The sequence below is a fragment of the Procambarus clarkii genome, chromosome 67, assembly GCF_040958095.1.
Source record: "Procambarus clarkii isolate CNS0578487 chromosome 67, FALCON_Pclarkii_2.0, whole genome shotgun sequence".
Lineage (NCBI taxonomy): Eukaryota > Metazoa > Arthropoda > Malacostraca > Decapoda > Cambaridae > Procambarus > Procambarus clarkii.
In genome coordinates, this window is record NC_091216.1 from 25,843,459 (window position 1) to 25,868,369 (window position 24,911).

At 37.3% G+C, this 24,911-nt stretch overlaps 1 protein-coding gene across 4 annotated transcripts in view; it reads right to left on the reverse strand.

The window, feature by feature from the left end:
- Window positions 1-533: 533 nt before the first annotated feature.
- Window positions 534-24,911, reverse strand: part of Cka (Connector of kinase to AP-1) — a 50,736-nt gene continuing 26,358 nt past the window's right edge. For all 4 annotated transcript variants that reach the window (XM_045757501.2, XM_069310527.1, XM_045757499.2 and 1 more), the window contains 6 exons: window positions 20,496-20,671; window positions 20,135-20,304; window positions 18,244-18,411; window positions 17,428-17,597; window positions 13,745-13,910; window positions 534-13,086 (listed from right to left, as the gene is read on the reverse strand). In XM_045757501.2, coding sequence (XP_045613457.1) covers window positions 12,917-13,086; window positions 13,745-13,910; window positions 17,428-17,597; window positions 18,244-18,411; window positions 20,135-20,304; window positions 20,496-20,671 — 1,020 coding nt within the window. In that variant the 3' untranslated portion in view covers window positions 534-12,916. The remainder of the gene's footprint in view (window positions 13,087-13,744; window positions 13,911-17,427; window positions 17,598-18,243; window positions 18,412-20,134; window positions 20,305-20,495; window positions 20,672-24,911) is intronic.

The window sequence follows — 24,911 nt, forward strand, 5'->3', positions numbered from 1 at the left end:
GGTGTTCACCAGACATTTACTGTATATTCAACTAAATGTTATCAGTAAAATACTTACACTATGGAAGAAATCTTAAACAAAAGGTCAATATTGTTACTGAATATACAAGTACTCTAGGAAAAGGTACTTTCAACTTTATTAAGAACTAATTGTAAATACTGATGACAAAGAAATGCCTGAAATTTGTAGTTAGAAATGCAACAGTATTTTTAAATAGGACTAGAGCCAGCATATAACCAACAATGTTAGGAGTTTTTAAAGCCACAAGTGGAAGCCTCCGTATATGCCTTTGCACTCAGGATTACTAAACAAGAAATTGGAGCTATGTGAATATTTTAAGTAATGTCAACACGGAGAAAATATTTCTACTACAATGAGAGAACTATTAGGACATGTGTTTCTATCTTAGCCGTCTCCATACAAAGAACTAGCAGAACACTGAAGTGCTTTCCTATCATTCTTGCAGGATGATGATTAGAATCATTTACAAAAATATTTCAATTATCATATCTAAGGTTAAAAAAAAATAACCATAAAATACACAAAGTTTGTTTTTCTTACATTACTTACTGTCATCACTGGGATACAAGCAGTAGTCCTCAACCAAACACTTACTTTTGGTAGAAATTCTGGAAATAGTTTGTGAGTTCAACATCTTTGACTATGGCCCTGAACAAATAAAATGCAGACATCGGAATTATTTCATTATAAAACCTTGCTTGAAAGGTTTTGGAACTCTGGCATCTGCCTTTAAATAGAATTTCAATATTTTTCTATTAAGATGGTTCTGTCAGTCCAGACCTACTGTGTCCTTTCTATAACACATGTACAAGGCTACATACAGGAGATATGTGTAGTGGCAAGGAAGTCTGAGCCCAAGGATCAATATCACTTGTCACTTCACATAAAACTGATCCATAAACAGGTGCCTCCACAAATATACATATACTGTACATTATATATACAGTGTATAAAACACACACACACACATATACATATAATATAATATAATATTATATATATATATATATATATATATATATATATATATATATATATATATATATATATATATATATATATATATATATATATAATTATATTATTATTATTATTATTATTATTTATGTGTGTTAAAAAAAAATCTCAAGAAAATATACAAAAATAAGAAAACTGCAAAATCTTTTAACAAATGCACTTTCTAATATTTCAATAAGAAAACTTTAAATTACATCCACAGGAAGGTTGTTCACAAACCTTCATTTTCCGGATTAGAAACGGTGATATTAATGGATCACATCCTCTCAAAGAGGTGAGCTCACAGAACTGAGTAAAAGATGAGTAAGACTAGGTTGAGTCAGGCTAGTTATGATGCTTGGAGGCCAAAATGAAGAGTCACTTCAAGACGTATATGAAAGGGCATTTACTCACAGCAAACAGCACCTCACTTACAACTAATTTGTCTGTCTTTCTTTTGGTATGTAGCTACACACACGGCAAAATAGAGACATGAGATTCCCAAAATTAATGCAAAGAGATGGGACCAGTTTTTCTGAACATATTTAAAATAATATATTTTCTTATGTTTCAAAACTAGCAAACTGACCATGAATATTAAACACTGTATTTACAAAAATATAAAATAAGTAGACAAACTTATCAGGAATAAATAAATGTACAAGTTAACCAAAATAATGAGCCTAAACGAAAAATCCTTCTCTCAAAACCAATATTCAGGGTACACATTTAGTCAGTCAACCAATGCTAAACCCTCAACTAATGCCTTGAAATTGTATTCTGGAGTAACTATTCTATAGCATTCTTCATACTTTGCAAAATTACAAATGGCATCCAGGTATATTATGGAAAGATATTTGTAACTATACAATTATTTAAGGAGCAGATTTATAATTTGGCAATTTATACACAGACAGCAATAGATTCAACAGAGGTACAATCAAGTGCATCAAATGAGTTCCCTCCAAGTACTCTCAAAATGTGATTTTTAAACAAAACTGTTCAAATCAGTGGGTAGTAGAGCACACCTTCAGGCAGTAATGGCGTGTATCACTCAACACTTGGGTAACTCCCAGAGTTAGTCTGAAATACAGGTATCTGCAAGAGGGTTACAGCCTCTTAAAAGTTCATATACAGTATTCATGTGCTTTAGCCACTTATATCAATACAGTATAAATATCCACACAAAAAATCATTTACATCTATTGTTATTTTATACATACTATACATAGTGTACCCAAGATATGAATGAGAATACCACAGCACATCACATAGAATTCCAATGTGTCCAGAAACACAACTTGTCATGTTTCACCTAAACCAATATGTGTAATTATACTATATCATAAAAAATTATGTAAAGAAAAATTCTAAAAAAAAAAAAAAAATACCTACATTCATGGTCAACATCTGAGATCTAACATTTATCTGAGGGTCCAACACTTGTCTAACTAGTCCTTAAGGGCATGTTATTAGAAGATAAATAATAAGCTGACATCTACCAATGACCAAACAGTAATGGATGAGTCAACATGCAACTGTCCTCCAAGTGCTTGCACATTACTACTCAAGAAGAGCATGTTGCTAAGACCTCTAAGTCAGCTGAGACGTGTCTTACAGTCATCAGAAAGTGATATTAGTTGGATCTTGGTGCTACAACTTACTATCAGCTCAGATGCTGCCTAGAAATGCAGATGAGGTTAGTCATTGCAACGACACACAAATGAAGGTTGTAACAGCTCTACACAATATAGCGGCTGGCCGAGGCATAATAATAAATCAGTTATTAAATTCAGAGAATCACCTGCTAAGACTCCATGTGGAGGCACCATCTCTGGATCCTCTTGTTGATTCATAAAAAAATAATAATATTAATAATAAATTAAACATACCAGATATTTATATAAATTTACAGTTCTCTTGCACACTCATGCCATTCAGTTATAAAAGGTTTCTTCAACAAGTGTCATATAATATGCAATACAGCAATAGGAGACGCACTTACAAGAAATGTCAAAATAGATATGGGGGTTCACATAGCAAAATATAAGTAACACAAGAATCAATCCTCAACTCAAACTGAAACATTCACTCTTCAATTTAGATTGTACAGGAATCTTCACAATATCGCTCATCACCACTTAAGAAGCATTAAATTAACACTTTAAATGGTAAATGTGCAATGACATTCAAAAGTTATGAAAAGATCAGATTTAATGAGCCTTGAACAATAAGGAATTAAAAGTATATTACAATTTTACATAATTTTTCAAAAGCCCTGCTATCTCAAAATTTTACTCAAGACATTTTACATATATTTAAATTTTGTACACAGCAATTATCCCTTGATACTGTGCATGTTGGTATACGTGGTACAGTACTGTATGTTTGGAGAAGGTAATTCAATTACTATCAACAGTGTTTTCAAATTAAATTTCAGGAAATAATTACAGTACCTCTAAGCGAATTTAAAGTAATTACCTGCAATGTATGAAATCTATGGGATTTTTTGTTTACACACAATACAGTACTCTATTGCATGTTAACATATCCAGCTTGATACAAATATAAATCTAAAATTAGAATATATTTTATGTCTGAAGGGAGGGATGTGTGTGTTCGTGATGGGAGGGAAGGAATTGTGTTGAGGGGGAGGATATGTGGGTGCATGGGGGGTTGTAATTACTTAAGTGTAGTTACAGGATGAGAGCTATGTTTGTGGTGTCCCGTCTTCCCTGCACTCTTATAACGCTTTGGAACTAGTGATGGTTTGAGTCTCCACCACAGTCTCACTTAACTTCCAACTGTCTTTCCCCCTTTTGCGAAAGTTGATGTTTTTATATTTCTTCGGTTGTATGTACAGGAGGTTCCAGGTGTGTTGGGGAGGTTCCAAGTGTGTAGGGGGGGGGGGGGGTGTAGGAGGGTTGTGGGTTTATGGGTGTGTAGGAGGTTATGGGTGTTAAGGGGATGTGTGTGTAAAGGGGATTGTGAATGTGCAAGGGAGGTTGTGTATTTGCAGGGGGAGTTGTGTATATGCAGGGAGTGGAGAGTGTTGCAGGAATGTGTGTTTATGGTGTTTGACTTTTAGTAAATGGTTTGTGTGTATATACACACACGTATGCATATTGTACACATGTACGTATGTATATTGAATGTATATATACACACGTATGTATACACACACATGTATATTATGTATATATACAATATACACTTTATGTATATTGGGCATATGTCGAGGTGGCTGTATATGGGGTAAGTGTGGGGGGGGTAGATGTATATGGAGCATGTGTGTGGTGGTAGATGTAGATGTATATGGGACACATGTGGGAGTAGATGTATATGGGGTATGTATGGGGGTAGATGTATATGGGGCATGTATGTAGTGGTAGATGTATATTGGGCATGTGTGGGGATAGATGTAGATGTGTATGGAACACATGTGGGGGTAGATGTATATGGGGCATGTGTAGGGGGGTGGATTTATATGAATTATGTGTGTGTGGGGGGTGGCTGTATATGAGGCATGTGTTTACATGTATGCGTGAATGCAACATATATTGTAAATATACAAACTATAAGCCAACAACTGTTCTTATAACACTTTTGGGTAGATTTCTGTGTTCTGGCCTAACTACCACAATGCAAAGCATGTGACTAAAGTGGTGAGACAGGTGATAATGGAAAATGCATTAAATATGCTAAAAGTTTAAACTATTTACTGCCAGGCATGCAAGACCATTTTTTAAAAGACAGTAATTTTAGCTAAACCAGAGTTCATATTTCCGACCAATGGAGTATTTTTTGGTACCACAAAAATAATATTAGATGCTTAAAACGTGTAAATGTAAAGTAACTTAACTGTGAGGAAGAATGTGTTAAGACTAAGTGTTTGAAAGGTGAAAGGAAGAAAAGCGTAATAGTCAGGTGGGCACACACACACATGAAGGAATACGAGTTCTGGTACATGGTATTTATAAAAAGAGGCTAATGAGCCACCCTGCTGGTAATGTGGAAAATGGTGTCCCCCAAGTACAGTCATAATGTTGGTTATGTTTCATTGCCTCAAGATTATTCGCAGTATAAAAGAGATGTCTTGAGAGCAAAATACTTCCCATAGACACAACTAGTGACAAGGCAGCAAACAGAATTAGAACTTGAACAAAACATCAGTCATCTTTAGTTACTGCTCAACCAAATATTAACACTGATAATGTGCAAGTCTGTTTCTCCTAATTTATTTAATATAAGATGACATATGTTGTCACTAAGTCAAGAGTGAAACAATATACTCTTAACAAAATTGTGTTGTAAAGTAGCAGTAGTTAATAAAATAGATGATTAAGGGATATATACTAAAATATTAGTGAAGTACATTCCCTAAGTATTAATCAGAATCTCTAAACATACAGAAAATTTTTAAACAAACAAATAAATCAATCTATTATATATAAGCAAAACTTGAGTCCATTTTGGTGTATTCTGGAGTTAATCTCCCATACAACAAGCCCCATTCCTGCGGCCTAGGTTTCCATTTCTAGACTAACCCACTTTTAACTTTGCCAGTACCAAAATACACCACCATTTAAAGCCCAAGCATTAAAGCATAAATAACCTGGTTGTTATGTTATCAGATTATTATTATTCAATCATACTTTACAATATCAATTCTCAGATTTATTGTGATCAAGCATTCATTTAAAAAATAATAAGTAAAAATTACAGTAGTGACAAATTACACCATGACATAAATTTTTTTAAACTTTAGGTTTAAGATACGCAACTACAGTATTAATATTATAGTGGTCTGTTAACATATTTTAGTGTCATCCATTGTTTTTCACTATTTCATCTGATAATGCATTATAAGGTCATTCGATCTCAAACATTACAAACTACGATTTCGTAACCATTTTTTGGCATCATTATGATGCAAATCCTTCAAATTAAATGCACCAAATGTGGGCAGATCTAACAGTGGCCATTTTTCTTAAATCACTTCACTTCTTACAAAGTACCTTGGGCAGTCTCTTTGAATTTATGCTAATTCCTAGTGACTTTGCAAAATACATGAATATTCAATATTTAAGTAATGTTTGTTTTCCCTACCACTTGGGCAGGACGGTAGAGCGACGGTCTCGTTTCATACAGGCCGGTGTTCAATCCCTGACTGTCCAAGTGGTTGGGCACCATCCCCCCCCCCCCCCCCCTGTCCCATCCCAAATCCTTATCCTGATCCATTCCAAGTGCTATATAATTGTAATAGCTTGGCACATTCTCCTGAAACTGTAATTCCCTCCCTCCTTCCACACAAGTAAGCACAGTAATTATCAGGAGACAGCAGGCCAGCCTGCAAGAAGGTGCAAGACTGTTCTGGCAGCAAAGTGAAGAGCTTTGTTCCATGTAGTGCCCACGAGTTAACCACGTGTGGCCAAACCTTGACCAAACCAGGAAGATTTCGAATTTCTGGTATAGTGACAGGAGGAAGAGCAAGGAAATAGGTCATATTTAACAGTACTGTATGCAATTTGTTGCTTGTAACAGCCAACCACTCTCTCTCCAATAGTTTTGCATTACAATGCAAATGACAAGTTGTTTCTGGAAATGGGATCAGAATGAATTGCTTCTTTAGCAACGACATCTTTTTTGCAATATAGGAGGCCTGGCCGATGACCAGGCTGTTGGGATGTAAAGTCCCGAAACCAACTCCAGGTATAGGTCAATCATGTGTGCACACTTTCATAAAAATAAATATTGATCAATGATTAAAAAATAAATAAGGAATTTTGAAAGGTTTATGAGTTTTTATACATTCAAGAGATGCCACACACACACAGTACTGCATATACTAATTTGTTTTTAATCTATACACTAGAACATTCATATCCAAACATTTTGACACATTTATTTAGATCTATAAAACAGAATGTGTCTGTCTGTCCAAACTAGAATGCCAGATGCTTGGAGCTAGCCTCACCTATCTTTTCAAGATGACATATTGGGGAAGGGGGAGGGGTATGCAAGTAGCATAGGCCAGTTGGGGGTAGGCCCCAGTACCACCCCAATGGTACTATGTGATTTTCATGAAGTCTGAAATTGGAGCTGTATTTCCTGTAGAGCTAGTTAGCAGATTTGTTTTAGTGCCTCACAATATTCAAATAATTATCTAAGAGAGACTGGGAGAGGGAAGGAGTGAGGGGAGAGGGGTGAGAGGACAAAGAGGGAGGGGGGTGGGGGAAGAAAGGATGTTGGGGAAGAAGGGGTAGAAAGGTGGAGAGGGGCAGAAAGGTGAAGAGAGGGAAGAAAGATGGAGAGGGGAAGTGGGGAGGGGGAGATACCCCGGGCACAGCTGGACACCCCATCTAATATTGTATAATTATCATGCAATAACCTTTACAGTGCAAAAACACTGAATACAAATTTTATGCATCACTTATAAGGTTGGGCCAAACTGAACAATAAACAACATGCCAAGCTGGACTGCTCTAGTGTTAAATACAAGCGACGTCAAAGTACGTAGCTAGATTCACTGTGGATTAGACGAAGGGACATGATTCAAAGGAGCAGCGGGAAAACGAAATTGCCAATCCTGAAAATCAGGACATTTTCTTAAGAGGTAAACAACTGCTAGCAGAACAATGCAGGTCTGACAGGAAGTGCAAGTCTCTGTTCCATTAAGTGGTGAGGAGTTAACCTTGTGTGTCACATGTAACTGAGCCAAAGAGACATATCCTACTTCCTATTTTGGTGATAAAAGAAACGCCCCAAGAATAGGTCACATTTCACGGTACATAATTTGTTACTCTTAGTGACTAGATTTGGTAAATCATTACATCTCTATAACAGAATATGTCTCTATCCAAGTTGGAAGCCAAAAGCTTGGGTGTAGCCTCTCCCAAATTTGCAGGAAAATTGTCTGGGGTACGGGACAGACATTGGCTCATCAGGGCAGGCTTGTTTAAATACTTTAAGAAATATTAACATTAATAAACACCCAAAGGGATTTTCATTGTGCAATATATAGTATGATTCCCCTAGTTTTTATTGCTTATATTTTCTGAGACCTGTACAATTGTTTCAGTCCTCCTTAATAATTTTTTAAGAGAAGGGGGACATGGGGTGGGAAGCAAGGGGATGGGGGGGAAGAAGACATGGGTGGGTCACAAATAGAGATGGGGTATAAAGTGGGGAAGAGTGGAAAGAGAGGGAGGGAAGAGACCCAGGTACCTCCTCTATACATAAATAGAAAAATCTGTTCAATTGAGATTGAAGGGGAGAGGGAGGGGGGAGTGAGGAAAAATGGGGGAGATATAAGTTACCCGAACCTGGAAGGGAAAGGGAAGGAGAGGGGGAAGGGAGGGAAGAATGGGGGAGAGAGAGGAATGTAGAGAAGGGGATTGAAAAGGGGTAGAATAACGGTGTGGAAGGAAAGGTGATGGAGACTATTCTGGGCACTGCTGGGTACACCTCTTAGGGTTCATATAATAAAAGAATAGATAATATTTGTTGCAGGCCAGCTGCACAAACCCCAAGCATTATATACTGTATAGTGTTAACATTTACTTTTTCAGTGATTTTCCTATATATATATAAAAAAAAAAAAAAAAAAAAAGACAATACTGTAAATTTTTCACTCCCAACAGAATTTCTGCTAAAACAGAATCTAGTGTTGATCAATTGAGTTGCCCTATACTGTATTAATTGTGTGTGTATGTGTGTACGTGCCTAATTGTGCTTGCAGGGATTGAGCTTTGACTCTCTGGTCCTTCAGCTGTGTGTGTAATTACCCAATTGGCTGGGAATCAAACCCGGGCCATTAAGACTACGACCCCCGAACACTGTCCCCCATAGATAAAGACCAATGAGTACTCTGCTTGACTTAATTAGGAGAAAAAATTTATGTACAAGTTCATGTGTGCCTTTTTCCTAAAAGTACTGAATGTAAATTGATTGTTACTTCTACCTACAATGCAATCCAAAAAGGGAAGATGTTTATTAGGTTCTTTTTTCATGTCAAACTGCATGGAATGCTATAGGCTATTAAGACCCTCTAAATACCTATTGTATCTAGATTCTCAAAATCTTCATCAAATATATCAAAATCAACAACATATCTGAACCATGCTTTGGTACCTTTTCTACCAATTACTGTGTACTTTTTTAAGAGTACAAGAGGTAACAAATAATTGTTTTACTCTGATCCCTAGGCTTATTCTGTGCTGATTAATATTTGAATACAAGACTACATATTGAAGACTACTATAGAAGAAAAATTTAGTTTTAATGGGATGATTTAGAAACAAAAGTTTGGGGTGACTATGGGTTCTTCCCTTTCTCCTATTCTTGCACATTTATATATGGAGTTACGAGCGATAGCATCCAGACAAATACCTTTATTAATAACTGCAGTTCTCAGAATATAAGGACGAGAGAAAGGGCAACTAATCATAATACCATAGAAGACATCCCAGTAGGTGCATCGGCAGTTGGGAATAGAGGTGACATGGTCAGAGCAACAATAAGAGGTGACATGGTCAGAGCAACAATAAGAGGTGACATGGTCAGATCAACAACAAGAGGTGACATGGTCAGATCAACAACAAGAGGTGACATGGTCAGATCAACAATAAGAGGTGACATGGTCAGATCAACAACAAGAGGTGACATGGTCAGATCAACAATAAGAGGAATGGATCCTGGGAAACAGTCATATTAATCATCGAAATGTAGTCTCGTCCTACCCATATACTTAAACCTTGAAGTACTCAGGAGTGTGCAAAGACTTGGTGGAAATATTTACATAAAATTCACATATAAATGTGGGTTTTATCCAATAATAATAATATATAAAAAAATGGCCTTTTTAATGGTATACACAGAAAGAGATTTTATTTTTTGCTGGAAATGCAATACAAACATAAAATACACACACATTTACCCATTTTTCTATCCTCAATGGGAACAAGACACTCAGAGGGTGTTAAAGCAAAATGATTAAGATGTAAAAACAGGATGTAAACAATTAATGAAAAAGCATGAATGGGTGATGAAGCTTTTGAGAGGTCTTACTGTATATTACTGTAACCAGCCTAGTTAAGGAATATGGCCTTGATACCAGCACTGCTTTTGATGCAATGCAGTAAACTAAGACTGCAAATAACGTATTCAAATTCCTTTAGTACAGAACATTTCACTTAGCTACTCGGGGGTCACAAGGCAAGTGAAGCTCCACTCCGAAGGTAAGAACAAATAAAATTTATCTTACATACAGTACTCTTATCATGTTTATTTCTGATTCTACAGCTGTATTACAACATGGTTTTAATATTATGAATTTGTTAAAATGTGGGTAGATTCATGTTGTTTACTTCTGATAAAGTAAAATAAAATAAAACTGTCAAAAATGAATGAGCCTGTGTTGACACAGGATGGAGCGGAAGTTAGGATGAAACGGAAGGGAGTCGGTCCCAATTAGATTGTTCCAGCTGGAGAACACAGTAATTGAGAAAATAGAACAGAAGAGAAAAAGTTTACAGATTTTCATCCAGATCATATTTGTTGTTCAGTTTCCAGCAGGGTGGCTCGTGCAATGCTTTGTAAGCATCACTCTTCTCCTCCCTTACTCAGTGTCCCCATCCTCATACTCGATCATCCGTATTCCAACACTACCACTCAATCTCTTATAAAACTCATGCACTGTACAAATAACTTGCATTAGGGCATTAGTGAAAAATATCAATATAAATATGCAAAAATGCAATTATAGGAAAGGGAAGACGAACAATAAAATCTTACAGTACACAAGAGATGCAAAGTGAAGGTACAAGCACTTTTCTATCTAGGCCTGCATTAACCCAAAATGTTTTGAAGGCCTAAGGAAGCATGGTCACTCTTGCAGAGGTCAGTCAGCCTCCTCTCAAATACAGCCAAATACATAATGGGAATATTTTCTAAACTAAAATATTACTGTACAGGGATTGTGGAATTATCCAAACAAATACGCATGCCAAATACACACATATGAAAGGATTCATATACAAGAAAGAAAAATAAATAGGTAATAAAATTAAAATATTTTATAACATGTTTTTGTATTGTAAAAGAATTAAAACTGGTTTTGTTCTCGTGGAGCATGAAAAAACATGTTTTTCTTAATCTTATTCCTTTCTACCTGACATGATACTGCAGTGTTAACAACATTACCAAGTAGTGACTGTACAGTAGTTTGTTAGTACTGGATTAAAAATATAATTTGTTATTACATGTATACCATAACAAATTCATTTTAATAAATTTATCCAAGGCTCAAAATCTGAAGCCATCACATATAATGAAATTAATGCTGATGAAAACTGCAATGAGGGTGGTGGGTTCAACCAAGTGCTGATGGGAAAATAACCCGTTTTGTATATAAAAATATATAAAAATAAACGCTTCTTCAGTAACATTCATTTCTAGATAATTTACAGCTCTTGAACTTGTTAAGAGTATTCTCTCTACAAGTAATCAACTTAAATAATGCCTGCACCGAACCATTATGTCATGGATCGTAATGCAACATGCCTGACCCAAGTGGCTGCTCAGATCCAACAAACCTGTGCTGTCACTATTCATGTAGTATTTAAATCACCAGTCAAAGGGCTTCATCACCCTTTGTGTATTAATTGTTCTTAATTTATACAGTAGTTGTAACTTATTTATAGTCTTCTGTTTTGATAACAAGACTAACTATTTTCCCAGCAACATTTGGCAAAGAATATGCCTACTTATATGAGCAAGAAGTGAACTGTCTTATTTACAGATAAATATAAGAATGTAAACCATCCCATGATTAGAGTCTGCATGCAAGCCAGTATTCTTAAACCACAGGGTAACTTCCACGTTAACCCTTTAAAGACTAGTCAAGAATTGTATCTGCTTCACCAGGAGAATCTCGCTGAATTCTGATTCTCTATTAGTGATTACAATTCATTTTTTTTCCTTAAAAAAAAAAAAGAAAAAAAAAGAAGAAAAAAACCCTCATGGGTTCTTTCAGTCTGCCTTACAAAGATACCACCAAGCATAACACATCCACGGCATTCACACAAATACTTTCAATACTTGCATAATTTCAACAACATTCTCTTTCAACTTATGGTAGTGGTACCTCCATATAATGTTACCACAAATACGAGGAATTAACAAAGTCGGTCACTGTCGGCTACAGAGGGTTTCATGTGCACCAATATGAATCTGTTAAGTGTACTGTAGCCATAAATTCTTGGGTGGAATCCGGCTTAAATTAGAGTATTACGGCTTGAGCTGATTCTGGGCTACCACAGTAAGCCCAAAATTCTGTACATTTCCACAAGGTTATAAAAAATACTTTTGAAAAGTGATTCTGAAGTCAATTGGCTCTTTGTAAGTTATCAAGTAATCTAGGCAATCAGTTTAACACAAGGATATCAACCATAATCCAGAACCAGCTGAACAAAGTATTACTATGGCTCAGAATGACTTCAAATTTGGATCAGCTATTCACTGCATTGGCTGAGAGAGCATTGTAAAGATTATCAGGGTGAAAGTCTGAGACCAGAAGTGGCTTAGTTTAATCTAACCAAAGTTTCCAATGGTGAGTTAATTTTAATTAAGATAAATAATGAAAACCACTTCAGTTAAAATGCTTATAAATTACTCAATAAGGTCTTCTGGGAAAGGAAACTAATATTAAAATCAGGTCTCAAACTCCCAAGTGGATACTCAAGTACTGTTCACATCACCGTTAACACAGCACTCTTACAGATCTTCTGCACAACCAAAGTCTGAGGCATTAGAGGAATACTGCAGCCCTGCAATCTGCTCCTCCAGCAGTGACTTGGGGTTTGGACTTGGGACTCAGTCTACTGGAGTCACTCTATGATCAGACAAAGACTTTGGCCAGGGCATCTGCACCTGCACTGGCAATGAAGGGCTTGCTAGGATGGAAGGCCACATCAAATATGCTTTCATCGAACTTCTTCCTGTGGGCTGTGATCTCCTGAACACATTGCTTGCTGTCCAGCTGCCACAAGCGAATACTGCAGTCATGGCCTAAGGAGTTAAATTTATCTCAGTATCTCTCTAATAATAAACTTAGTACAGTTATAACAAAAAAAAAAAGTACACAGTAAGATTTATGAGGAGAAAGCACTAAGCCATTACGAAAAACAATACAGTCTAGACTACAAAGTATGAACTGGTTTCACAAACAAAGATATTTCACTAGTTTCATATCAGAAAAATAAATATACATTTATTATGACATGATTTTCAAGGTATAATATATATATATATACATACACACACACACCAAAGTTGCTAATGTTTTAATGAAGTACTCTACTACTTCATCTCCAACTAAAATAAAATTTGGAATGGACGTAACAAAAAATTTATGTTAATACTGAAACCAAGACAAGAAATGGGGTAAAGTAATTCTGAAAACGACAGCTATAAAGCATTATTGTAACCGAGTGGACATTATCTGGCGCTGCAGCACCTTGGCCGTGGTCACTGGCCGACACTGGTTAATAACATGTCACACACGCACATTTACTGTGTGATACACAGTACAGTATAACCATCATCCTTAAACTGAAAATACAGAAAGAGCTCTGATCTAAAAAATAAATAGATAGCAAGACAAACAAAATTTGCTACAATACCGTAAAACAATGAAAAATATTTAATATATATTGGTTAAACTCACTGCCTGAGAGGAGGTAGAGACCATTTGGATCAACAGCCAATGAAGTAACAGAGTCCAGGTGTGCTACCATAGATTGAACTAAACGTCCACTGTTGTTATCCCAGAACCGAATGTGACGATCCTCGTGACCTGTGATGGTCAGTGGCAGAGTAGGGTGGGACACAACCTGCAATAACAAAATTATTATTATTATTATTGCATAATTTCTCCATTTTGATGGGATGGGGAAGCAAGAGCCTAGAGGACAATAGAAGAGGAATGTAGACACAACTTTTAAATTTAATCACCCACTCACCATTTCTTCCTAACTAACCAGCATCCTATATACTCCGCACCATCACAATCCAGCAGAACATCCACTGCCATACATGACTGGGTGTAATGCATTTCCTGTAATTTGTCATCTAAAAACAATGTTAAGAAATCACTCCCTCTTGAAACCCTGATTCCACATAGACTTATTTCCCACTGCTTATAGGTACCCAGATGAGCAGCCAGCATCAGTTACCGAAGAAAAACAAAGCAGTGAAAATTGAAATCAAAAGTTGAAGTTCATTAAAATTGGCATAAAAACCACGTACAGTATACTCCATTGAAGAACAGATACACCAGTACAGTATGTAAAGAACTGCTATAAAAAAAAATCAAAGATAAAGAAAAAGGACAATATTAGGGGAGATCAGGAACAGATACAGAGAAATCAGGGTGGGGGGGGGGGGATGGTTGGGTCAAGAGGAAAACTGACTGGGTCAAGTGAGGAAGGTTGCTTTGAGATGATCCCAATAATTTAGGCGTTTTATCCTGTCTATTCATACCGTATATGTTCTGTGTACTCCCTCTATTTCAGCAATCTCTCCCTGCTCTGAAGGGGGAAGCGAGTACTGAGCATTTGTACTCAAGATGGGACAGCACAAGTGATAAGATTGCAACCATTGTGATGGGATCCCTGCATTAGAAAGTTCTCGTAATCCATCCTCTCATTTTACTGGCTGATGCAAGCCTGTACATGGCTTGCTCCATGACACAAGCCATGTAGCAAAGACAAACAGACCATGGTACGTAGCAATGGTTGACAGACATATTTGTGTTCTATTGCAAGGACAGTGCTGTGCCTTCACATTAAGGTGCAGTTTTACCAACCAAAGATGGAGTCACTCCAGGTGATGAGGTATTCACCACTGGGGATCTGGGAGTCATCCCTGACAAAGAAATGGCAGGAAAATGGAGAGTATCAGTAGGGTGAACAAAAGATTAGGCTGGGTCTGGGCCCACCAGAGCTACAGAGCCTATCTTACATCACAGTTTGACTCGGACCTGGTCACCCACCCCACAAGTTTGAGTATGAGAAGCAAGTTTGGTTACCATATACATCCTGTTTTTCTAAGTTTGGGTTCTGGAGCCAAGAGAAATTAGCATACCAGGTACAAACAGCTAAATCTTGCTTCCCAGTAGTCACTGATAGGTAAATGAGAAGGCCAAGCACTGGCCTGTGTAGAAAAGGGTGCATCATCCAAAGTGGTGATCCCCTTTTCAAACTGGGGTCCTACTGCACTGATCATTCTCCACCACTGGTGCAGAAACTTCTTTCTTACTTTTGCCCCAACCTGGACCACTAAACCTACCTCCATGGGTAGATGGTCCAATGGCCAAAATGGGAACCCTACGTTTGTTTATTTACAATACAATGCCTGGAGATGGGACTGATGCAACCCCCCCATCAGTTTGAGGGAGTAATGCACGAGCCCCATCATCACAATAAAGTGGAACCTTGAGGGGGGTAGAAAACTACGCCTACCACTATCTTTGTGATCCACACACACTGTTATCTTATATAGAATGAAGTTCTGCTGGGTGGTTACATCTGGGATATCTCTCTCCTCATAGCTCCATGTTGTTGTATCAGTGGGGCTACTCTCCTCCCCTCACCCTTCTTTGTTTATCCTTCCTTTCCTTACTACCTGGTATCCTCTTGGGAATACTGCATCATATTATACATGTATATTTTGTTTCCTTAACTGCAATGATACGAGACTGCAGTTCTGCCTCCCGTTCTTGTAACTCTACCCTTTCATTTGCAATGCTGTCTGCATTTGTAAACCAAATTGTTATACTACTCATTTCTACTGGGCTGCTTAGTTTCTTTTCAGGGTAGATTTTCCTTTTGGGTTAATACCATTCTAGAGGGGTGGCATTTGTGAGTGTTTAGTGGCTGAACCAGTTTTTGTATGTGCCAGAGTAAGTATCCCCACCTGCTGATTAAAGTACAGTGACTTACTTACATTCATTCCTTATTTTCTGTACAAGTAATTAGGTTCTTAACTTAGGCAAGCTTAGTTTTCAGCTTTATGCAACTTTATTCTTCTGTGATGATCTAGAAAGCAAAGCTCCATTTAGTTATGTGAATATCATAGACTGAAGGTTAGTGTTGCAACTCCTATAACTAGTCTAGGTGTACCTCCCATCACAATGGTTGTACTCTTCAAGTCACTTGTGTTGTCCCGTCTTGAGTACTGTTCAGTACTCACTTCCCCCTTCAGAGCAGGAGAGATTGCTGAAATAGAGGGAATACAGAGAACATATAAGGCACGCATAGATGCAATAAAGCACCTAAATTATTGGGATCGTCTCAAAGCCCTCCAAATGTACTCACTAGAAAGAAGACGAGAGAGATATCAAATAATATACACCTGGAAGATACTGGAGGGCCAAGTACCAAATCTACACAGTAAAATAACAATGTACTGGAGTAAACATTATGGAAGAAAATGTAGAATAGAACCAGTGAAGAGCAGAGGTGCCATAGGCACAATCAGAGAACACTGTATAAACATCAGAGGTCCACGGTTGTTCAACGTCCTCCCAGCAAGCATAAGAAATATTGCCGGAACAACCGTGGACATTTTCAAGAGGAAACTAGATTTATTCCTCCAAGGAGTGCCGGACCAACCGGGCTGTGGTGGGCATGTGGGCCTGCGGGCCGCTCCAAGCAACAGCCTGGTGGACCAAACTCTCACAAGTCAAGCCTGGCCTCGGGCCGGGCTTGGGGAGTAGAAGAACTCCCAGAACCCCATCAACCAGGTATCAACCAGGTAACCTCACATGGCAACAATAGTGCTAGCAATCACTAGCTACAGCTCCAGTACTTTACCTAAGAAAGTTGTGTGCAACTGCTGCCAAAATTAAGTATCTGAGCTCCAGGGTACCCTGTGATAGCTTTTTGCAAGTGCCATTGAGGTCCACGGTTGTTCAACACCCTCCCAGTGAGCAAAAGAAATATTGCCGGAACAACCATGGACATCTTCAAGAGGAAACTAGATTTATTCCTCCAAGGAGTGCCGGACCAACCGGGCTGTGGTGGGTATGTGGGCCTGCAGGCCGCTCCAAGCAACAGTCTGGTGGACCAAACTCTCACAAGTCAAGCCTGGCCTCGGGCCGGGCTTGGGGAGTAGAAGAACTCCCAGAACCCCATCAACCAGGTATTGTACAGGCACCCAACATCACAATTCCCTTCACTCATCATCACCATAAATTTATCTCAGTTCACATTCACCTATTAGTTTTTACTACCACATATCACTAAAACTTTTACTAAGCTATATTAATGTTGAATATGTTTTCATACATCTATAGTTGCTATGAAGCTAATAACAAAGATTATTCAAGGGGCTAAACTGAGTCCTTACTCTATTGATTTGTCGGTTAATAGAGTTGCTGCCTTGATCAGGTTCAGTATCAAGACGCATGATTGGTTTGCCAGTCTCCAGGTCGAATATAACGCAGTTAGCTGTGTTGAAGCTGCACACAAACTGGTTGCTGGATTCATACACGAAGTCCACCGAGGTGGGGATGCCATCTGAAGTCAAAGATAGAGCAAAATGAAAAGCAATACACACATTTCACCAAATAAATTACAAATGTTTTGTACATAATTTATAAACAAGGTGAAATACAGTAGATTTAAAATAATCCAATATTAGGACATGTAATAGGAAAGAGAAAAAGTCATCAATTATGAGGGAGATCTGTAACTAGTACAGTACTTCCACTAGAGAAAACAAAATACAAATGAGAGCAAAGCTCGTGGTGTCCCAACGTCCCAACACGATCATATAATGCTTAGAAACTACTGAAGGTTTTGCCTTCCACCACCTTCCCACTTAATTCCAACATTAAGAATAGTTTTCATTTTATTATACATAAATGTTTAAAGTTTTGAATCATAATAAAGTATTTTCAAAATATCACATGGAAACCTAATGGAAGAATATGCAAGTCATCATACTGTAGCTTCTTCAATATTGAAAGGGAGCCCAAATTTATGATTGTACTTCAGTATTAAAGGTTTCAAATCAATATAAAGAAGCATTTTTAAAATATTGTACGGAATTAGCAAGAAAAATTCTAAACTATAACAATTATAATAAGTATCAAATAAGCCTTATATTGTAAACAAAAACCCAGATGTTATGTTAAGCATGTGTGTTAAGACACACACAAACCTTTTTCAACAGCATAGGTAGACAGCAATGGTGAGCGGGGATCTGCAGACCACAATCTAACGGTAGAATCTGCCGCACATGAGAGAAGATGTTGGCGTTGTGGATGGAAAGTCAGACCCCAAACTGCATCGGTGTGACCAGATAAACTTCCTCCAACCACACTTGGTTCTGAAATAAAAATTGTTGATGCAAGTACAAGTATACTGTGTATGTCACTAATTTTCAAAAAAAATTTCACCAATAAATTTGAGTGCACAGAAAAAGCACTCAAAAATAGTAAAGAAATCACTTAAAATTCAACCCCCAATATGATGATTTGAATAAGGTTAAATATTTGTTGTTTTCTTCTATGTCTTTGATGGTTTCCTGTGTCTGCAGTACCAAATTTGTTGGAGGAAATGTAAAAAAATGAAATGTAGTTGCCCTTTATGTTGCAAATATCCTAATCTATTATAAATACAGCTTTTAAACACTGCACTGCGCAAAGCGCCTTCAGGCACTCTCAGAGTTATGTTATTTTTTTTAATTAGGCTATATTTTAATGTTTTCATTACTCTGATTTTAAATGGAAATAGTTGAGTTTGGAAACATTTTGACATTAACTACCTAAACAGTTATAAAAACAACAAAAATATGTCCTCGACATTGCACTAAGAAGTTTTTGCCAAAAATAGGTGTGCAGTGCAGTGGTTAAGTTGGCTAGGAAAACATTTTATAACTAGTCATACAGAGAATAAGACTCAAAATATTCATGTACAGTACGTCTATACATTGAACATGTGGCACTCATCTCCCAACACATTTGAGGATTGCAATAGCATTTTGGTTTTTAAGAATGTGTGCATAGTCAAAAATACAGTATGTCAATTAAGAATCTGCTTAATTCCACTAGTCGATGTGTCTATTTAACACTGTGTAAATAATGTGAAAAAAGTGTATATTGACCAATTGGGAAAATGCTCGGTGAAACAAATTGGGCAGAATAAGTTCGTGTCAAAATGTCAACATACTTGTGAGTAAAATAAAATATACCAAAATATTTACAAAACTAAGGCCTTGCCTAATTCTGGCTGGTGTTTGTTTATAATAAGTTCTTGGATATGAAATTAATAATTGGTCAGGTTATGGAATATATTGCAGCACATGATGTTTACTTCTAGATGTATCAAACCCCATACAACTATGTATTATAGCAATTAGCTGTTATTTCTATGTTGAGTTGTGAAAGGTTATGCATAGTGGCACCAGTTGTGCCATCTGGTGTTTTACAGTGGAGAGTAGGCAACATGCCAGCTAATAATGTAAGGGTCAGATTCTATATTCCTGCCCGAAACGCTGCCCGGATTCCTGCCCGAAACGCTTTGCGTAATAGTGGCTTTAGGCATTGTACAGTATGTACTAGCTCTATCTATAAATCTATCAAATTTTGTAAAACCTCTTGTATGTATGTACCTTACCTGAATAAACATTTATTATTATTATTATTATTATTATTATTATTATTATTATTATATGTTGAATTAGCCTAGTTTCAGAAGTACTGTGTTCTTACATCTACACCATTGTTGGTTCTTTTAGCTAGGATACAAAACTCAGCATCATTTTTGGTCCTTTCCTTCCCAGGCTATTTAAAATTTGTAGTCGTCTCACCACCACAATAACTGCCTCTGGTCCGTACAGTTTGTATCAATTAGGTCCCAATTGCATACGCCAATTTGTTCTCAACTAAAATTGTGTGATGTATGTGAATAACAGTCTTTTTGCACTCGTTCACCTTGGTACTTTCACCATCTCTTTCTTCCCTCATCTACACATTCTTACATGTACAATAAAACAAATAACGAAAAGTCAAGAAAATGAAATAGTGATCATATTACGTGTAAAAACTAACCATAAGAATCATAAGGGTCAATATTGGAGGAGGGGATATTCCAGATGCGAATGGTGCCATCGATGCCTCCTGAGTAGCACTTCTCCCCATCACTGTTCATTGCCAAACAAAGAACAGAACCGAGGTGACCACGAAAGGTGTAAACTGGCTCGACATCCAAAGAAGCTGATCTGAAATTGAAGTCACTTAAATTAATTTAAAACCCAAACACATGTTTTGGCAATACAGTACTACAACTATGTTTCAAGAAGAAAGCGTTGAGAGGGAAGCCTGAAGCCACATATAAAGTGGCTTCAGGCATAACCTGAACAATATGGTACAAGAAAATTTAAGTAATTGAAAAGGAACAGGGATAACCTACTTCTTAGCTGGAACGGTTTTCTGAAGGTTCCATAGTTTAAGCGTAGCATCCTCAGAGGCAGTAATGAGAGTAGGTTCTTGCGGGTGAAAACACAGCGCTCGTACACCATCAAAATGTGATCGTAATGTATACTTGGCTGTCCAGGTCTTCCGGAAGTTCTCTTTGGTTGATGAAATCTGTGTGATTAATAGAGCAAAAGACACTCGATTACTTTTGCAAATGTACAGCCAAGTGTGTGTGTGATCACGTAAATCAAATATTATTTGTACCAAATATATACAATATATAAACTAGAATGTTTTGATCACATAAAATCAAGTTAAGGTCACTGAGCCGAGATATCTTAGAATATGAAGAATATAAATAAGTCCACATAGTATAATGAGCAGAAGCAGGTGTAATGATTACTGGCTTGTATAATGAATAGCATGGGGCTTATAATGGTGATGGCTGTGGGAGTTATGGCTTTGGTGGTTGTAACTCTGAGGGTTGGGGTTGTGGGTGCAGTGGTTGATTGTTGAGGTGGGTTGTGGCTGTGGGGTGGGGTTGTGGCGGTAATTACCCAGTTGTAGTTACAGGATGAAAGCTACACTCGTTGTTTCCCCGTCTTCCCAGTACTCTGTCACATGACGCTTTGAAACTACTGATGGTTTTGGCCTCCACCACTTAACTTGTTCCAACCATCTACCATTCTGTTTGCAAAAGAAAACTTTCTAATACTTTTCTGTCACCTTTCTTTCCTTAGCTTGATTCTATGACCTTTTGTTTTTGAAGTTGCAGATTTCAAGAATTCCTCTGTCAAATTTGTCAATTTTTGTTACTATATTGTATGTAGTGATCATATCACTTCTTTTTCTTTTATCCACTTTTATCCAGCTTTGGCACATTTACCGCCTCTAGCCTCTCTTCGTAGTTCTTGTTTATAGTTCTGGAAGCCATTTTATAGCATGTCTTTGCACCTATTGCAATTTACTGATGTAGTGCTCGAGATATGGGCATCATACAACCACCGCATATTCCAATTTTGGTCTCGTAAAAATCGTGAAGTTTCTTTAGTATTTCACCATGCATGTATTTAAAAGCAATTCTAAAATTTGAGAGCATAGCATATGCTCCTTGCATAATGTCCTTTACATGGCCCTTTGGTAACAGTCTACTCTCTAGAACCACTCCCCTAGATCTCGCCCAACCACTTGGGCTGGACAGTAGAGCGGCGGTCTCACCTCATGCAGGTTGGCATTCAATCCCCGACCGTCCAAGTGGTTGGCACTATTCCACCCCCCCACAGATCTTTATCCTGATCCCTTCCAAGTGCTATATAGTCATAATGCCTTGGCACACTCTCCTGATAGTTCTCTTCACCCCTAATAGTTCTCTTCACCTCCTTTGTTAAGAGTTCTTTTAATTCAATTCCTTTCCACATAATTTGTAGGTTGTGTGTGTGGCCTACTGTCTCCTATTCCTCATTCCATAACATAGCATTTATTCCATTTTAATTCCATGTGGTGTTCCATACATAGTGCAAAATATTAGTTGCCACAATTAAGCTGGAGTATCTTTACTTATTATAAGTAACGGTAGATAATGAGCCTACACCAGTGTTCATTTAAATTTATACTTTCTCCAATATTACATTAGTGAATGCCTAGTTATCAATGATTTTTGTCTACATGAAATGAGATACCTGGAGCATTGTAACTATTTCATTCATTCGTGGATATTGAAGATATTCTCATGCTCTACCAAATGTTTGCTAGTGCAGACTAGTCGACTAGACTCTCATCCCATGTATGACTGACCATCCTGCGAGAAGGGATATTAGGTGAACTAATAACTACCTCTTATGTTCTGTAACTCATATAGAATGTAACTAACTCTTCATGTGTGTCTAAACTTGATAATATAATAGAAAAATTAGATAATAAAAATGAAGATTTTTAAACAAAATATAAAAATCAGTGGTGAACATTTACTTGCCAAGACCTCACAGAACTATGCTGGGAAGAACAGCTAGACAATGCAAACTTAAACCGGTGCTTCGAGAAGCTAGGCACAGGAGCACTCGAAATGTGTGGAAGTCACATATCAGTAAGGAAAAGAGAAAAGATGCAAACTAGAAATCAGAATAGTGTTCCCTTTGTAGGCGAAGAAAACAAATCCAGAACATCTCAAATGCTCCACTCTATTCCAACGACGACAAGGAAGGCTATGCAGAAATATAGAAACAATTGAGCTCAAGCTGCAAGAATCTTATAAAATCCAAGAGAGGGAAAGAGATAAAGGCCATAAGTGAAATACTGTATAGAGGAATCTAAAGTACTACTACTATGCAAAATCTAGAATAAAAACTACATCTAACATTAGGCCCATGTGCAAGGGTGATGAAACTTTCACAAATGACAACAAAGAAATGAGTGAAATACTGAAGCTACAGTATGACTGCTTTCAGTGAACTCCTGAACACATTGAAGATCAACGATCCAAGTGAATTCTTTATGAATTTGACACCACAACATCGAACACAACAACAGATATCACCCTAACCCCCACGCGACTTTTGAAGCAGCCATAGACAGCATGCCCCTACACTTTGCACCAGGCCCAGACTCCTGGAATTGACTATTCCTGAAGAAGTGCAAAACACCATTATCACAGGCCCTAAACATCTTTTGGAGCTGGAGCCTAGATACTGGTGTTAGTCTTTGCAAACTAAGTAGAAAATCATTTTTCGGTTTGTGCAAATTCAACAGCACCGATTTATATTTTCTAATTGCATTTTGCATCGGTACATGTACTATGGTCACAGTTGTTAGAAGCTTTTGTAAAGTCTGTGTATATTGCATCAGCCTTTTGCTTGTCTTCCATAGCATCTAAGATCATGTCGTAGTGATCTAGCAGTTGTGAGAGGCAAGAGTGCCTGGTTCTGAACCATGTTGACTGGGGTTATGTAGATATTGCAGCCCATCCTCCTAGTTTGGTAGTAGTTATAGGAAGGATAAAGACAATAGAACATATACCGATGTACAACGCAATTAGAAAGTAGATATTGGTACTACTGAAATTGGATAAACAGAAAAATTATTTTCTACGATGCATTCAAAAAGAATTACTGGCAAAGTAGAGAGATGGATCTTTAATTTAGCTTCCTTATAAATAGAACCCAGAGTGTAATTGTCAACATCTGTAATCATTCTGTAATCTGGATCATTCACCGTGAAAAGCTCAGTCCCCCAACATACTGTATTTGCTCTAGTACTTTTTCTTATCCTCGTATCAAATATACACAATACAAACTATGGTACTGTATCATCCTTTGCCGATGACATTAGGATTTTCATGAGAGCAGACAATATAGAAGACACACCAAACATTCAATTAGATAATAATATGATGTTTAATGAAAATAAGTTCCAGCTCCTGCACTATGTAAGAAATGAAAATATAAAAATGGAAACCCACATATAAAATGCAGTCAAATCACACTATAGTTTGAAAAAATCACAAAAAAGCAATGTTTGAAAGGTTCTTGTTATCCAACCTATCATTTTTCTTGCAGTCATAACAGCTACTTTATCGTGTTCTTTAAAGGCAAGGTCTCCCGACATGATTACTCCCAGATGATCATGACTGCAAGAAAAACGACCGATTGGATAACCAGAGCCTTTCAAACAAGGTATGCCATACCAATGATTCAACCTGTCCTCTTAAAAAGAACGTCGCTTTTGGCCGTTTGCCCGTATGGCCGAATTTGGACGTAATTTGAAAATGAAAATAAATTTTGGATTTTTTTTTCAACAACAGTAAGTTAAGGGTCCTCTGATAGGTTAGGTGGGCAGGAAATTCTCATAAAGTTTCAAAACGTTATGAAAAACGTTAATTGAAAGTTCCTCTTCTAAGCTGTCCGAGGAGGGCTGGACGACTCAAATAGAAAACGGAACAGAACGTCACTTTTGTGAGTCGATTTCATTTCAAATTACGTCCAATTTTGGCCATAGTGCGCATACGAGCCAAAAGTGACGTTATTTTTAAGAGGACGGGTTGAATGATTATACTTCTCCAGACACTAGTGTTCTCTAGGGTGGAATATTGTTGCACAATAACAGCCCCATTAAAAGATGGAGAAATTACTGACCTGGAGAATGTGTAAAGATCCTTTACTGCTAGAATCCACTCTATAAAACATTTAAATTATTGCGACATTAAAATCTTAAATGTATAGTCCGTAGAGCGCAGGCAAGAGAGATGCATCATAATTTATACCTGGAAAATATTAGAGGGACTGGTTCCAAATCTGTCCATGGAATGAGACCAGGAGGCATGGGCAAAATGTGAAAAATGAAAAGAAGATGTGCAATAGGTACACAGAGAAAATTCTATCCATATCAAAGCCCAAAACTTTTCAATACTCTCCTCCTA